The sequence below is a fragment of the Eschrichtius robustus genome, chromosome 1 (genome assembly GCF_028021215.1).
Source record: "Eschrichtius robustus isolate mEscRob2 chromosome 1, mEscRob2.pri, whole genome shotgun sequence".
Classification (NCBI taxonomy): domain Eukaryota; kingdom Metazoa; phylum Chordata; class Mammalia; order Artiodactyla; family Eschrichtiidae; genus Eschrichtius; species Eschrichtius robustus.
Window position 1 is genome coordinate 193,304,516 of NC_090824.1, and position 16,042 is coordinate 193,320,557.

The window sequence follows — 16,042 nt, forward strand, 5'->3', positions numbered from 1 at the left end:
GCTGTACTGTAGCATTTTAAGTCTTACCAAACATATTAATTGACCTCTGTCTTCTTTCAAGTCTATGACTACTATTGTAGGGAACATACAGTGGTCCAATGAAATGGACTGACAGCCTCAAAACTGTCACCTTGGAAAATTGCCTTGTTATTCCAAGGATGTAGCCACTCTTCAAATTATTTCTGGAGCCCATCTTCTTCATTGGCCTTTGGAGTTCATGGTATAACCCTAGACATAGCAAATCTTCACTGCTCTGAGTCGATTTAATTTTTCAAAAGAGTCCAAAGACATTAGGAGTTGGGTGACTAAGCTGAGTAGTAATTTGGGGGTGGAAAATAAGGACAAAGTATAGAAACTTCACTCTCCGAGCTATTTCAACCAACAGTATAATGCAGTCATGTGTACAGCTTCCCACAGTGACTTCTTAGAGGATGAAATTAATTTAGCTGAATAAGCAAAATAATTTCATGGTCATACTTATGACATGTCATATGTGCTCGCAAGCACTAAAAAATGGCCCTTCCCAAAATATATCTCCCACCGTCCTACCAAGCTACCTAAAATTCAGAATACTTTGATCTGTAGAACGGACAGCTGCTGCTAAAATACCATATATTCTAAGCAAGGTGTAGCATAATATCTTAGCATGAATTTGCTTGACAGAACAAATCGCCAGCCTTGACTGACACAAGGCAAGAGGACATAACTGATTTGGGGGGAAGGCCATCAGAGGGAAACCCTCGAACCACCTTCTAATCCTTGAATTGAACACAGCACCCACCCCCCATCAGTTCCAGACATCCGTCTTAAACACATCAGACAAACACGGATGCATGGTCCAAGCGTGTGGTGATTTTTATTAAGAATAACTTTGGTTCTAAGAATTCCACCCTCAATTCTGTAATACTTTCCATTAAAAACAATTATACAAGAGCAAATACAAAAAATATTAAATTATGAAAACAAATCCATTAAGGCTCCCTTTATATATATTATATACACTCAAACAAGTCAAAATTTTTCAGAGTAGAAGAATAAAGTCAACTGTGATAGCTTAGAAAGCAACACTACTCGGAGACTAGAAAACACTGAGCTATTTTAAGAAAACCGCAGAGTGGAAAAATGGAGCCATTTTTCTCAAAAATTGGCTCAAAGCACAAAACTGCTTGGATGTCCATGAGTCCTAGGGGTTTGGACTGTACAGTATTAAAGTGTGGAGGGAGAATGACGCCTTTTTAAACTCAGGCTTATAAGCTGAGCTGTTCTGGCAATTTCAAAGAGCTTTTCTATCTGTACATTCCACTGTTTAGTGAGGAGACATCACTTGACACTATTTACAAGTCTTCTTTTGGCCAAACTTTGGACTACTAACCACTAATAATTTTGCAGATTTGTGAGTGAGATTGGGAGGGAAACGCTCTTGGAATTTGTTTTTCCCCAGTGAAGAATGCATTCTAGGTAAATTCTAGGAACAGAATTGGTCTTTCTAAAGGAGCCTGTTAGGGCCCTTGAGAATTTTATCAAGTGGCAAAATTGCTTCAAGGATACAGAATCTAGAGATCTTACCTATCCGGTTGGATTAAAGGCTATGAGCTACTCCTGAATCTTCATTTTACAAATTGCATCACTAGTCCGTAGTGACACAGGGGCAGAACTCTAGTCAACGTACAATCAGAAACGTACTTTCAAGATGATCGGTTAATGCTCTTTCCTCTCTGAAAAGGAAGAAGGATGGAAAAAAATAGTTACCATTCCATCCTTCAAAAGTAAATGATGATAGAGCAACATTGTACCTTAAGCACCTCGTATTTTATTCAAATAATACTTGCTGATGAGAGAAATCATCCATTTCAGGTGTAATCGACATGTTCTATGACTAGCAGTGTATTATCTATGCATTTACTTTTGTCCTGTCCACATTAGGGATGAACAGGATCCTAATCACCAACCATGAAAACTACAGAATTCCCATAGAACGCTAATTTCTACTTAGGCTTATTAAGGATTCAAAAGCTCGGGATCCAGCTTTCTATGACTCTTGAAAGAAATTATGAGAAGAGCCTTCAATGTAGGAAAGACCGGCTGAATCGTTTCTACAAAGAACATACTGAATCCACACAAATTCTTCTAGACCACCCCAAGTAGAACGTTCCCCTGCCCATCCCGGCAATAGAAAAGGGATTTCGCGTGAAGAATCTGGCTGTAGTTGGTAACTCAGCGTTCGTGTGGAGTATAGCATGCCAGCTGGAGAGCACAAACCGGGCAGCGTCCCCTTCCCCTCAGCTGCTCCTGAGAGATCAACAGTAGTCACAACACATCATCCTTACCAACGCATCACCATCACTAAGGTAGTGGCGAGATAGCCTTTCTTCACGAGAAAAAAGGGCAAAGAGCTAGGTGATCATTAACCAGAACATTTCAAAGCTTGGATTCAAATAATATTAGAAATGTATAAATGCTATATATCTTCCAAATGGGCCTCCTTGAGACCAGTCCACATTTGACTCACATTAAAATACCCAAAGAACTCTTCCTTCACAGCTCCACATGGGAGCTTTCCCCATACCGCTCTCAGGAGAAACCAAAAGATTTGGACCCTCTACTTTTTGACACTGAAGTTGGGTTATACGGACTAGTTTTTATTCCTCAAAGGACTGGGAGGTTATTTCACATAAAAGGCCTCGCTGAGCAAGAAACTTAACAACAAAATAAAAGAAAACAAAACCCCTAACAGTTATCAAAGCAATACATGGATTTACATGATGGACCTTCCCTGAAGTAGAAGGTCACCGTGAAGCATCAGGGAAGCAACAGGAATGAAAATAAGATCAAGACAGACGTTTACGTAGTCTTGTTTATGTATTTCTTTGCTCCCATATTTTTAAAACTCCTCACTCTATTTCTGAATCTTAATGCCAACAAAGGTAAGAACTGCGTTCCACATGAATACTAACATTCTCTGGCGTTAAGCCTAACGTGGGTGAAAGTGTAAATCAGACAAGAAAACAGAATGTACAAACAGTGGATATAATAGATCAAACGCATTTCTGCGCGATCTACATTATTGAATGGGTAACTAAAGGAAGAACGAAACACATTTTGTTTACATTTTAAAAGAAAAAAGGCTCTGTGCCCCACTAAACTTGGCTTGAAAGAAAAACCAAGTAGTGCAACTCTCAGGAATTTATGCCAGTGTCCTCTTCCTTTTTTTCTTGTTGTTGTTATTTTTTAAGTCTTTGAACACAGGTCCATTATCCCAACTTAAGTGCTGGGCAACGTCCTTCGTTTGGCGAATAGGAACTGCAACAGTCACAGGTAACTGATCCACCCGGATGGTAGGAAAACCAAAACCAAACTCTTCAAAGTAACAGTTCTCTGCTGGCTGGGATTCTCTCCAGGGGCTTTGGCCCTGAGGTTAAGTACCGGGGAGACCCCTGCACACACTTTTTGTGTGCGCTGGGCTGGGTGCGCGGTCTCTGCAGCCCGGACCTACGACTCCTGGGCTTGAGCCACTTCTTGGCCTGTTCTTCTGAGATTGCCTTTAACCTTCACAAACTCTGGGGCATTTTCTTGCTCTTCCTGCAATTTCTGCTTCTCAAGTTCAAGCTAAACAGAATTCAGAAACAGGAAAATAATTATTTACAAACGGAGAGGCTTTCCAAAAACACTGTTCCTCTTTCCAAAGTCCCTAACGACTTCATTTCCCAACGGAAGGAAGTTTCTCCTGGTCTCCACTTGAAATAGATTTATATTTTGGCATATGTGGCTGGATCTAGGTCCTGGGGTAAGAATTCTGCGCAGAAGCAGCAGCTGACTCGTTGCTGAAATACCGAGGGGTGACGAGAGCCTAAAGATTAAGGCCAAGACTTAAAACAGGAGCCGAGGGCAACACGCACTTGCTCCACAGTCTTAAGTGAAGCTGAACTTCACTCAAGTGCTTGAGCTCCCAGCCCTGGGCTGTGAATTCTGTGATATTCCCTGGTTTGGGCTTTGCCTCCTGAATCCCTTCTAGGTCCTCAACAGAATCCTTCCCTTTATCTTGAGTGTTCTTTTAGTCCATCTGCAGACACCTGTCTCAGCTTTTCCTTTCATGGTATATAAAAACATTTACATCTGACGTGTCTGGGAAATTCTGCTTGTTCCAGCACCCTTTATTTCTCAGGACAAGATAAGTCAGAGAAAGACAAGTACTGTATGATCTCTCTCACATGTGGAATCTAAAAACAGTAAAACCGTAAAAGCAGAGGGTAAAATGGTGACTAGCTAGGGGAATGGGAAAGATGCTATTTAAGGGTACATACTCGCAACTAGCAGAGAAGTTAAGTCCTGGAGACCTAATATACAGTAAGGGGATTATCGACAACAAAACGGTTATAAACATGAAAGTTGCTAAGAGACTAGAACTTAACTGTCCCCACCACTAGAAGAAATGATAATTATATGATGCGACAGAGGCGTGAGTTAGCACTACGATGGCAATCATATTGCAATACAAATGTACCAAATCAATATATTGTACCCCTTAATCAACAACAACAAAAAACACACCTTTCACCCCAATCACCCCTACCTGCTCCAACTTCTGCTGCCGTTTTAATAGTTCTATTTCCAAGTCAGATTTCTTCTTTTGTGCTTCCTCTTCCTTCTGCTTTATTACTTGATCTCGTTTTCTCTTTTCCATCACTTTCTGCAGTTCTGGCTTATTCTGAGGGGCAAGTCCCCTGCAAAAAAGCATTAACAAATCACTTTGCTGTACACCTGAAATGAATGCAGCATTGTAAATCAACTATACTTCAAAAAATTTTTTAAATGAAAACTAGTAAAAATAAATTTTTTTAATTAAAAAAATATTTAAAGCATTAACAACATTTAAAAGTTTTAATCTAATGGATGCAACTTTCATGAATAGAAATTTTAGGCATCAACCACAGAAGAGGGGTCTAGTGACTTAGCATGACTGTGACGCCTACCACCAGCTAACAGTCAACACTGGAGGCCTCAGAAATTCATGAGCATGAAAGAAAGGGCAAGAGCACCTTCCAACAGTAAGCAAAACCCATCACTCGATAAAATCGTTCTGAGCGCCTACTGTATGCCAGACACTAGGTCATGCAAGGGAGGTTAGTGCAGGAGGTTTGGGTGGGGAAGGTGGGGGACAGCATGCTCATTCGGGGGGTGGGACGGTCACCCACCATGGAGAGGAAGATGTTGAAGCTTCCCAGGCTCGAGCCCCTGACCCCAAGTACTAAATGCAGCCTTGAGAGAAGCTAGCACAGAAACTTCAACAACCAAATGGCCCAGAAACCTCTTCCAACCCTTCATGTTTCAGACTTGGGAGAGGATTCTTGCACATCTAAAGGCACGTCCAAGGTTCCATCATTGCTGGGGGCATGGCCCTGGAGAACCTGGATCCCGAATCCCAGCCCCGTGCTCTGGAACCATTTCAACTGCCGACAACACACGGAAGTCAGCCTTCAGGGGACCTCGACATTGGGGAGAGATCAATCAGGCTGCCGTCTCTTCAAATGGAGCGAAACAAACCCCAAACTCGGGCCATTCCCTAGCAACCCTCATCTGAAATGTCTGAGGCAGGTCAGGAGAAGGACATTCGCTGGCATTTTCGCAGGTGAGATTTCTGTCTATGTTAATGGTCAGCTGGGACTTGCCTGGCCTCCATGTCCTCGGCCAATTCCTCAGGATTTCTCTAGTCCGGGCTCCCCCTCTTCACCATCCTCTCTCTCTCTTGAGCCAGTCTCCACTAGCCCCTGAGTCATCTCAACTCGTTATTAACTTTGATAATAAAAGAGAAACAAGCCACAGAACAGGAAGAACGCTATCAATGCCAGGCAGCCCAGGGGGTGAGTGACAAAGCCATCACACGCGTCCACACATGCACACGTGGCCCCAACAGGCACCGGTGCTTTTCTGGGCTGCGGGAAACCAGTGCTGCTGAATCAGCCTCAGACCGAGGTGGCCTGTGCGCCTCCCCACACGCCTGCTGGCCTTGCTGAGGACACCCGGGCGTCTGCAGAACAGGCCCGTCGACCGACTGACCTCCGTGGCTGTTCTCCACTCTGCTTCAATCAGCTAATGTGACTGATCAACTAGGAGTCACGTGAGTTGCCATTAACTGAAAGAATTCCTGAAACGTGCTCTGGCTCTAAGAATCTCAACACCACCCTTGCCTCAATCTCTTTCAAGTTCACCCTAACACATCTGTAAAATAATCCGTGGTGTCACACTTCCACATCTATCTAGTGGTGATTTTTTAAAATTCTGGCATCTCTCCTCTCTACCTCTTTTTAAGATCATAATAAATGATTTTGCAAAGTTGCTGTTTACAGAGTAAACGTCAGTAGATTCCATCACTGAAGATAAAGGACAGAGTTAAAATAACATTTATGTCCTCCCTTTCCCAGTTTTCATTAGCAGAACTTTCGGTTTTAAAAAAATAGAATGAGGGGCTTCCCTGGTGGCGCAGTGGCTAAGAATCCGCCTGCCAATGCAGGGGACACGGGTTTGAGCCCTGGTCCAGGAAGATCCCACATGCCACGGAGCAACTGGGCCCGTGAGCCACAACTACTGAGCCTGTGCTCTAGAGCCTGCAAGCCACAACTACTGAAGCCTGCGAGCCACAACTACTGAGCCCACGTGCCACAACTACTGACCCTGCGCTCTAGAGCCCGTGAGCCACAACTACTGAGCCCACATGCCACAACTACTGAAGCCCGCGTGCCTAGAGCCCATGCTCCGCAACAAGAGAAGCCACTGAGATGAGAAGCCCGTGCACCGCAATGGAGAGTGGCCCTCGCTCGCCGCAACTAGAGAAAGCCCTCGCGCAGCAACGAAGACCCAACGCAGCCATAAATAAATAAATAAATTTATTTAAAAAAAAAAAAAAAAGAAATATTAAGTTCAGCCATATTTCCAGTGAAATAAAAGAGATGGGTTATTTTTGCGATTTACAACTTATTTCACAGTTATTAAGATTGTATGAGGAGGACAGAAGTATAGACAGACTATTCTGGAAATTAAATCTTACTCAGTGTAATAAGAAAAGTTGCTTATGGTACTTCGCTCCAATAGACTTAAGTGTCATTGAGCACCGGAAAATGTTTGTAAATAATCTGAGTAAAGACCCACTCAGTTTCATGACTATTAAAAAGTCTCAGTATGACAGTACAGACAGAGTTAAGGGATTTAAATTTTAGGATTAGGAATTTAGCTACCTGCAAAATTTAAATTTCAAACTATAATTCACTGGTGAAATTAATCTCAACCATTATTAAGTGCTTCTGGCTTACGCAAAAGCTGTTGAACAAACTCTGGTGTATGACGCATTAAGCTGGCATTCTATCACAACACGTGAATGGGTTTAACTAATATACGGTATGCATTTTCTGTTCAAAGATTTTACACAGTGGTGCAGTAAGATAAAATATTTAGTAACACAAAACTCAGGAAAATGGTGCTTATATGATAAATGTCCTGCACTTATAATAGTCAAGAAGTCATACAAATTTAGTTCATATTTTATCAAGCAGCTCACTTAACTTTCTATGCTGAATGGAAAAAGTCAAGCACTGCCTATGTGATTCTCTGAGTCTAAAACTGGATCAGGCTGCAGAGATAGCAAGACAGAAATAAGCTCCAAATTTCATAAAAATTACAGTATCAGTCTCTGCATGACAACGTTGATTCTCTTCAATCAATTCAACTAACAAGAACTTTCAATCCCTTTATGACTGACAACTGCTTAAGACATGCGGAGCAACCAAGCCCGTGTGCCACAACTAGTGAGCCTGTAAGCCACAACTACTGAAGCCCGTGAGCCACAACTACTGAGCCCGCATGCCACAACTACTGAGCCTGTGCTCTACAGCCCGTGAGCCACCACTACTGAGCCCACGTGCCACAACTACTTGGTACCACCCAAGACCAACAGTTATTCCGGAACTGCTTCTCGTGACTATTACAGCGGACCAAGCCGATTTTTTAAATTAATACGTGCTCTTTGGGAAAAAAAAAGAGAGAGGTTAGGTGTTATATACATACATGCAAGATAAAAAGTGAAAGCACACCTAGACCCTCCCTGTTAGACATCTACGGGGTGCATCACGTGCTCTGTAATCTAGGTGAATGGTGGCCCCGAAAACTGTACAAGGTAGAGGCCCTGCACCCATGGACTGCTCCCCATTCCTGCACCCACAGATAACTCACTGTTTACAGTGTGCTCCATACTATCTATACCCTTATCGGAGTACAGAAGTGCCCAAATTTTGCCATGTCCATAATGAGAGACATTTTAGGTTGTTTCCAGTGGTTCCCTATTGAACGCAAGGAGGCGAGGAGCTTCCTTGTCCATTTATATTTCTCCTATCCAAGCATCTCTGTTGGCTGCACTCATAGAAGCAGAATTGCTGGCTAAGCGTCTGCACATTTTGGATTTGGACGTGGACCGTGAAACTGCTTTCCAAATAGGCCGCAACAATTTATACTCCCACCACCACTGATGGAAATGTACAGACAACGTTTAATGGTCCGTTTCACACTTCATATAAACCACTGAACACATTCAGGGGCCGACTGGACCGGTCTACGTTCACGCCACTCCACCTCCACACCAGCCACGCTTAAACCCGTAAAAGGGAGACCGCCTCCTCATGCAGGTCAGCACCGAGGCAGAGGCAGGTCTGGTGCAAACTCTAACACGGCATGCTCCCGTCCCCTGCCCACCCAGCCAAACACCTCCTGGCCTAATATTTTTCTGTAGCGGGGAGGGGAAGGGTTGCCTTTGGCTTTCAAGCCCTTGACCTTGAATCTTGGAATCTCCTGGTTTGGCCTGCCCTGCTCCACATTTATGACTGAGCCATTTCTACCTGCACGGATTCAAATGTAAATATTTCTGCCTCAACTTCCCATATTTTGTTTACATGTTGCACGGCAATAAGCATTTACTGAGGATCTAACTATTTGTCTAACAAAGCACACCAACTGAAGAGTGACCGAAAACACAGGGACCTAGAAACTGTCGACTGAAATGTACAAGCCAAAGAGCCAATGGGAGGGATGTAGAGTAGCCGGGTATTCTATGTTTGCCCCAAAAGTACTCTTTTTAGGGAAGACAGATTCTCTCTAAATTATATTGGAAATATTCTCATTTTTTAAGACCTCTTGAACACTGATCTTTCAACTACCAAAAATAATGCCTCTTGCAATCTGCCTTGTTATGGGAACAAAGAATCTGAGAATCTGACACAGGGTCTTAATTGTCAGACTTAGTGGTAAGCTGTGACCAGATCAAATTTTAAAGACTTTTAACCTGAAACTTAGCTGGGTCCAAAAGACAGCAAATAGAGGAGCAGAATGATATACTTGAAAGAGTGCAGAATACGGCGTTAGAATACCTATGAGGATATGCTCTCCTAAGCAACGCAGCTCTTTGGACCGAGACAGGTCTTTGAGTGAAACTGCGGCCGCGCAGAGCAGAAGCTCCACAGAGCCTGTTCCGTGTTCATCTCAGTCTCTCTCCCTCTCCTACCCCTCCCCCTTCTTCTCATTCATATGGCTATTAAATTTGATTCATCGCTGTCTTTAATTTAAACTGCCTGTAATTCTATGTTGATTTCTACCCTTTTTTTATTCCAATAAAACTATCATGTGAAATTGAAAAGACTCTTCAGCCAATGACTGAGTTTCCTCTCATTCACACATCGAATGAGAACAACCCCAAGACAACACACGCTGGGTTGCTGGAAAGATCACTGGATAAAATATGGGAAGGCCCTTTACAAACTGCAGACAAGTAAACAGAGGTTCATTATGGTACAAAGCAGTAAGCAAGTATGACTATCCTTTAACCAAATATATACATATTATTGATGTGATACTTTCTATTATTTGGCACTGAAACAGAAATAAAAACCCCACAGTCTCTAAAAAGCATGCATGCTTAGAAGATGAATAGAAGAGAAGAAACTGCTTGAGAAGTTTCCACTCTAAAGCCAGGTGTATTCCTAATAAGAGGATCCTGCCAAACTAAGATTTTACCTTGAAAAAACCTGAAGGCATAGGATAAGATATATTCGTTTGATTTTGAAACCTCCTTTTAATTTTCGGTTTTTTTTTTTTTTTTTTAATGTACGTCTACAACCAGACCAGAACTTTTCAGAGAAAAAGGGGAAAAAGCAACAGGAAATTTCATATGATGCTACACAGGAAGGGGGAAGATGGGACTAAATGGACACGTCTTCTATGCCAGGTGTTCTAACAGGTATTTAAACATGCTCTCATTTACTTTCATGTTTTATAAGAAAGATATCTTTATCCCCTACTTCAGAGACGAAGAAACAGATCACAGGAAGGAAGACCCTGTCCAAGATCATAAAAGGTAGGTCAAGTTCAATGGCAAACCAGGATTCATACCGTTTCTCCCTGACCTCAAAGCCCAGGTCCTCTCTACACCACTGTGCCCGAGTGAACACGAGCATTCTCCAAAATTAGCTGAGCTGGACCTGGTTAAGGAGTCAGCTGTGAAAACAAGGAAAAGAAAGACCAGGCGAGAGAAAGGCAAACGGGAACGAGGTCCATTTTCACAGAGTGTGCCTACTCCAGGAAATCTGGAAACAGATTCAGTTGCACAAACTGAATGTAATGTTTTACACAGACAGACCCAGGCTACTAAATACATTTCTGCAGAGTAGTCTGTAGCCTCTAATTCAAAGAACAACTATTCCACCAACTTTGCTTTACCTTTGTCTCTATTCTGACGTGGAGCCTTTTCATAGATATAGTAGAAAAAATGAAAACCCAACAACAGTTTGAACTAGAATGTTCCTTAGAGATTAACTAAGTCTCCTACTCCTATTTGACAGGCAAGGGAACTGAGATCCAAGAGGTAAAGACAATCAGAAAATTATTTGGTTTAGAAAACCATTCGGCTACTCTCTTTTAGACGATATTCAACTTTCCATCTTCCCACCAAAATGCAGACATGGTTTCCCAGGTAGGACGGCCTCCAAATTCTCTGGCCTGTTTAGGAACGTATACAGTCTTATTTTGCTTTGGGTGTGATGATACCAAATCCTTGGCAGTTTTGTTGTTGTTTTTATGCAACAAAGACAGGTAGAAGCTAAGGACTTATTCAAAAAGGATCAGACTCACATTCTACTGAATAAGCGTTATTCAGGCAGCAAGCTAGTGTGCTGGGGACAGAAAGTAAGTCACATTCCCACATCTAGAGGGAGAAATGTAGTTACAAAGAGTTCCTGGGACAGAAGATATGAGTTCTGGCAGAGGTACACTCTGACGGAGGACTGCCATAAAAATGCCCCCTCATCCCTTTTTTAAATGTTTTATTTTTATTTTTAATTAGGCCTTTCTTCCAAAACATTACCCCAATGCTTAGCTTAGTCTGCACATCTTTCAGTGCAGTGGGCAGTAGCTACCTTTTCACCAAGGCTTAGCAAAGAGAGAGCAAATGAGTGACCCACATTTCCACAACTCAGATCAGCAAACAGTTTTACTATGAAGATCTGAAAACAGTTCTAAATGAAGCTTAATAGATCTTAGAAGACGTAACCTTGTGTCCTAATAAATAAAGCAACTTTTCATCCTCAGCTCTCCCAGTCCAGTAGCCCTGCCCATAATCACTTAAAACGCAGAGTACCAGCCATAAAAAAGAATGAAATAACGCCATTTGCTGCAAAATGGATGGACCTCGAGATTATCATACTAAGCAAAATCGGAAAAAAAAAGACAAATACCATATGATATCATTCATATGTGTAATCTAAAATATGACACAAATGAATTTATCTACGAAACAGACTCACAGACATAAAGAGGACTTGCAGTTGCCAAGGGGGGTGGGTAAGGGAAGGATGGATGGGGAGTTTGGGATTAGCAGATTCAAATTATTATATATAGAATGCATGAACAACAAGGTTCTACTGTATAGCACAGGGAACTATATTCAATACACTGTGATAAACCATGATGGAAAAGAATCTGAAAAAGAATATATATATGTATAACTGAATCACTCTGCTGTACAGCAGAAATTAACACAACATTGTAAAGCAACTATACTTCAATAAAATAAATTTTCAAAATTAAAAAAAGCAGCGTATACCGAACCCAATGCCCAAAATTACGTATGACACAGATGGAACTAACAAATGGTTTACAAAGAAGACTGAAGGTAAATGTTTTGCTCCTCTCCAAAAAAAAATTAATAGTAATAAAAATGATGATAGTAATCATTTAAAATGCTACCTAAAAACAAGCAAACGAAAACACAAGAAAGGGGGTCCTTATCTACTGTTAAGTCTGATGTGGTTCTAGAGACTTCTCCCTGCCACTCTATAAATGCTGAAGTGGGCAGTATCTGTTCTCACATTTCCCCAAATATATGGGGAAAATTCAGAATTTTTACAAATCTAAGCAATAATGTATTCCTCTTCGACGTAGGACACCCTCTTTTATCCTTAATCCAGCCCTTTCTGTACAAATTCTAAAATACGCATCCACTTGAGAAGGGGACCCAGGACCACAGAACTCCGAGAGACCCTGGGGCCGGCAGCTGAGCCTGCAGACGGCTTTACATCATGGATGCCCTGACTCAAGGATGCGAAAGGAATAGGAAGTGTTAAATATGGTCAAGAAACAAACAACTCAGGGGCTTCCCTGGTGGCGCAGTGGTTGAGAATCTGTCTGCCAATGCAGGGGACACGGGTTCGAGCCCTGGTCTGGGAGGATCCCACATGCCGCGAAGCAACTAGGCCCGTGAGCCACAACTGCTGAGCCTGCGCGTCTGGAGCCTGTGCTCCGCAACAAGAGAGGCCACGATAGTGAGAGGCCCGCGCACCGCGATGAAGAGTGGCCCCCACTTGCCGCAACTAGAGAAAGCCCTCGCACAGAAACGAAGACCCAACACAGCCATAAATAAATAAATGAATTAATAAAAAAAAAAAAAAAAAGAAACAAACAACTCTTCGAAGCCTTTGTAAACCTAACTAAACTTAAATCTAGTTACCTTAAAAGTCCCCTAAGGAAAACTCCGCTCAAGAAAGCATCTTACCTTTTTTGATTCATCAGAAGTTCTCTGTGAAGGTCTTGATGGTTCCGGGATGTTTTGACAGGATTGACTAGTTTCTGAGGCCTAATTAGTTCAGGATTGTCATCGTCTATATAGTCTGGCTCGGCCATGATGTTTCTCGGGATGAGATACGTGTCCTTCAGGTCAGAATCCTCCAGCGGGCAGTCTGAAACAGAAAGATGAGATTCACTGTGGTCTCTGCTCAGACATCTGCACAGAGGCCGAGGCCCAGGACAGCCGGGCTGGTCCAGCAGCTGACACCGCATCCCCCACGGGGCCCCTTCACCGCTTCATTGAAAACTCTGAAGCTCTGTCGAAGAGATGGGGGCAGCAAGGAGAAGGAGGAGCCCAGCTGCTTCTGGGCTGCCGACGACTAAAGCAAAGGAGTCCCACAGCCTGGCGGGTCACCACCAGGCTCACCTTGAGCTTCAGGTCATGCAGGTGCTACCCACCACCACGTCTAAATACCGGCTGAACCCCACGACGAGCACCTGGGCGCCAGACCCAGGTCCTTCACGCTCCCTTCGGCCTCCAAATCAACACGTTCTAGAAACACACAGATCCCGGACCCTGCATCAGTGGCCAGCAGCTCCCTCATCCTGCCAGGCTATTGGTCCCTGTCTCCTTCCCACCCACATGAGCGTCCCAGGGGCTTCATCCTGTTCACAGCCTTTTGCATCTTTCCTCAAATGTCACCTTCTCATGCTGAATTGGGCGATTGGGATTGACATGTATACACTGATGTGTATAAAATTGATGACTAATAAGAACCTGCAGTATAAACAAACAAACAAACAAAAAACTAATACTAAACTTTCTTTGGGTTATTTGCATGGAAATATGTTAATATAAATGTTTCAGACATTACATGAAATGTCTAAAAATCTTACACGTTCTGGTATAATGTTATAAGTCATAATTCTAGTTATTACTTTAAAATGTATATCTCAGAAATAACTAAATTTCCTTGTCAATTGCATTATTATGAACTTTCATCAAATCTTTAACCATGGTCATTTTTAAGTCTTTTGTCATTTACAGACAGTTCTGGGTGTACTGTGATGCTTTTGCAAAAATGTTCCTACAAAAGGGTTTCATCTTCAAGGAATTCATGGAAAAGACTCTGACAAGTACAGGTTTCTGGTAACTGACTGTACTGCTGAACTGAATGAAGAAGCATTTTCAGAACTCTAAAGAAAAACTGATGAACTCATACAAGTGCTAACAAAAGATCAAGATGAAAAAAAAAATTAATTACATGTGACTGAGTGAACTGATGAGGATGATTATAATTTTTGTGACTTTCTGTTTGAATAAAAAAAAAATCCCACAAGGACTCAGAGGCAAAAAATATACAAATCAATTTTCATTGCAAAGTAAAGGAGCTGTGACAGTGGAGGATTACTGGACTGAATGTCAATATTATGACATAGCATGAGTGTGTTTCATGTTTGGTAATTGCAATCATTGTTGCTTTTGTTGTGGTCATCCATTTACAATGCTTGCTGTCAGTTGATTTATCTCTTGTAAAAATAAAATACAGTGTGTGTGTGTGAAAAAAAAAAAAATGTCACCTTCTCAGAGAGGCCTGACCTCCTAACCGCCCTGCTTAAACTTGCAATCCCACCCCAGCACTTCCTGCTTCATCCAAACCACAGACTGATCTGTCACCGGCCACCTAGAACAGATGTTCCTGAGGGCAAGGATTCCATCTGCCCACACCCCACCTCCCAGCTGCTAGAACAGTGCCAGGGAGGGAGATAGGGGGAGGGGGGGGGGGTTGGGCACCTGGCAGCCGTGCCTGGCTCTCCAAGCTCATTGTTTGGAAGGAAGAGGAGGCTTCACTGGAGAATACAGCAGAACCACCTGATGTGATTTCTTTCTGGGCTTGGACTCTGGATCAGCAAGTGAAAAGAACATGTGACGTGATGATCCCTGGGTCCCTTCACCCGTGTTCAATTTCAAGTGCGTGTGTATAAGAGGCCCCTGGAGAGCAGGGCGCACGTCTCCTTCCTTACTGCCCTGCGGCTGCGACACACAGTGGGCAGTGCACGAATACGCGGCATATTTCATGAGACGGAAGAGAAAAGTCATGGGGGCAACGGCGGGGGGGGGGGGGGGGACACACAGCCACCTGAGCGGAGGCTGGAAACCCCTGCGGTCCACGTGGCAGGTCCACCTGCAGACCCCTGGGCACGTCTCTCGGCACTGACCACCCTCCCTGCCCCCTGTCCCCAACACACGCAAATCTTTCAAGATAAGCAACACGCCATTTTATGCTTCCCTGTCCTGCATGAGGACTTAATCTTCCAAAGCAGAAGTCAGATGCGGGGCCTGACTACAGCAGAACATCTGACAGCGGGCCTTCCCTGGAAAGTCCGGAGTACACGTTTGTTAATTCTCTGGCCAGCGCTATGCCCTCAGATGGAACGGGGATCCGAGAACAGGGCAAGGGCGGGAGGGAGGGTCCCATCCGAGAGTGGGCTCACCCCAAGTACCACCACCATCCCCACCTCTCCAGGCATCGTCTAGAGACTGGTGCCCTCCGTGCCCTCAGGGCCCCAGCAGCGTCATGCAGATGTACTTCTGGTACAAAATGCATCCTCATACACGGTAACCGCAGGTGTCCGTCTATTCTGTACAAGAGCCAGAACCACTTTTTCTCCAGTTTTAAATCCGCAGGTCCAGCCAAGTGCCTGGCACATGGCAGAAGCTGAATAAATGTTGAACTTCATCAGATCTGTACTAAATAGAAAGAGGAAAGAGCTTCCATGAACAAGCTCCTAGCCAGAAGTCAGGATCCATGTTTATTTCTGCCCATGGAATCAACGCCCAAAGCAAACACGTAAGTGAGTGTCTGTGTTTACACACGGGGCAGGGGTGCACGGAAGGCGAGACGTGGGTATGCGATTCCGTGGACACTGGCATGCGGGTGAGGGAGTG

At 43.4% G+C, this 16,042-nt stretch overlaps 1 protein-coding gene across 9 annotated transcripts in view; it reads right to left on the bottom strand.

Annotated features, from left to right (window-relative positions):
• Positions 1-522: 522 nt before the first annotated feature.
• The window catches only part of FAM107B (family with sequence similarity 107 member B), a 220,620-nt gene continuing 205,100 nt past the window's right edge, over positions 523-16,042 (bottom strand). For 6 of the 9 annotated variants that reach the window (XM_068561813.1, XM_068561803.1, XM_068561796.1 and 3 more), the window contains exons 2-4: positions 13,082-13,265; positions 4,571-4,721; positions 724-3,606 (exon numbers count right to left, since the gene is read on the bottom strand). In XM_068561813.1, coding sequence (XP_068417914.1) covers positions 3,490-3,606; positions 4,571-4,721; positions 13,082-13,209 — 396 coding nt within the window. In that variant the 5' untranslated portion in view covers positions 13,210-13,265 and the 3' untranslated portion in view covers positions 724-3,489. Of the gene's footprint in view, positions 3,607-4,570; positions 4,722-13,081; positions 13,266-15,612; positions 15,626-16,042 lie in introns of those variants that run through there. The other 3 variants (XM_068561821.1, XM_068561764.1, XM_068561787.1) reach the window with 3 other exon arrangements.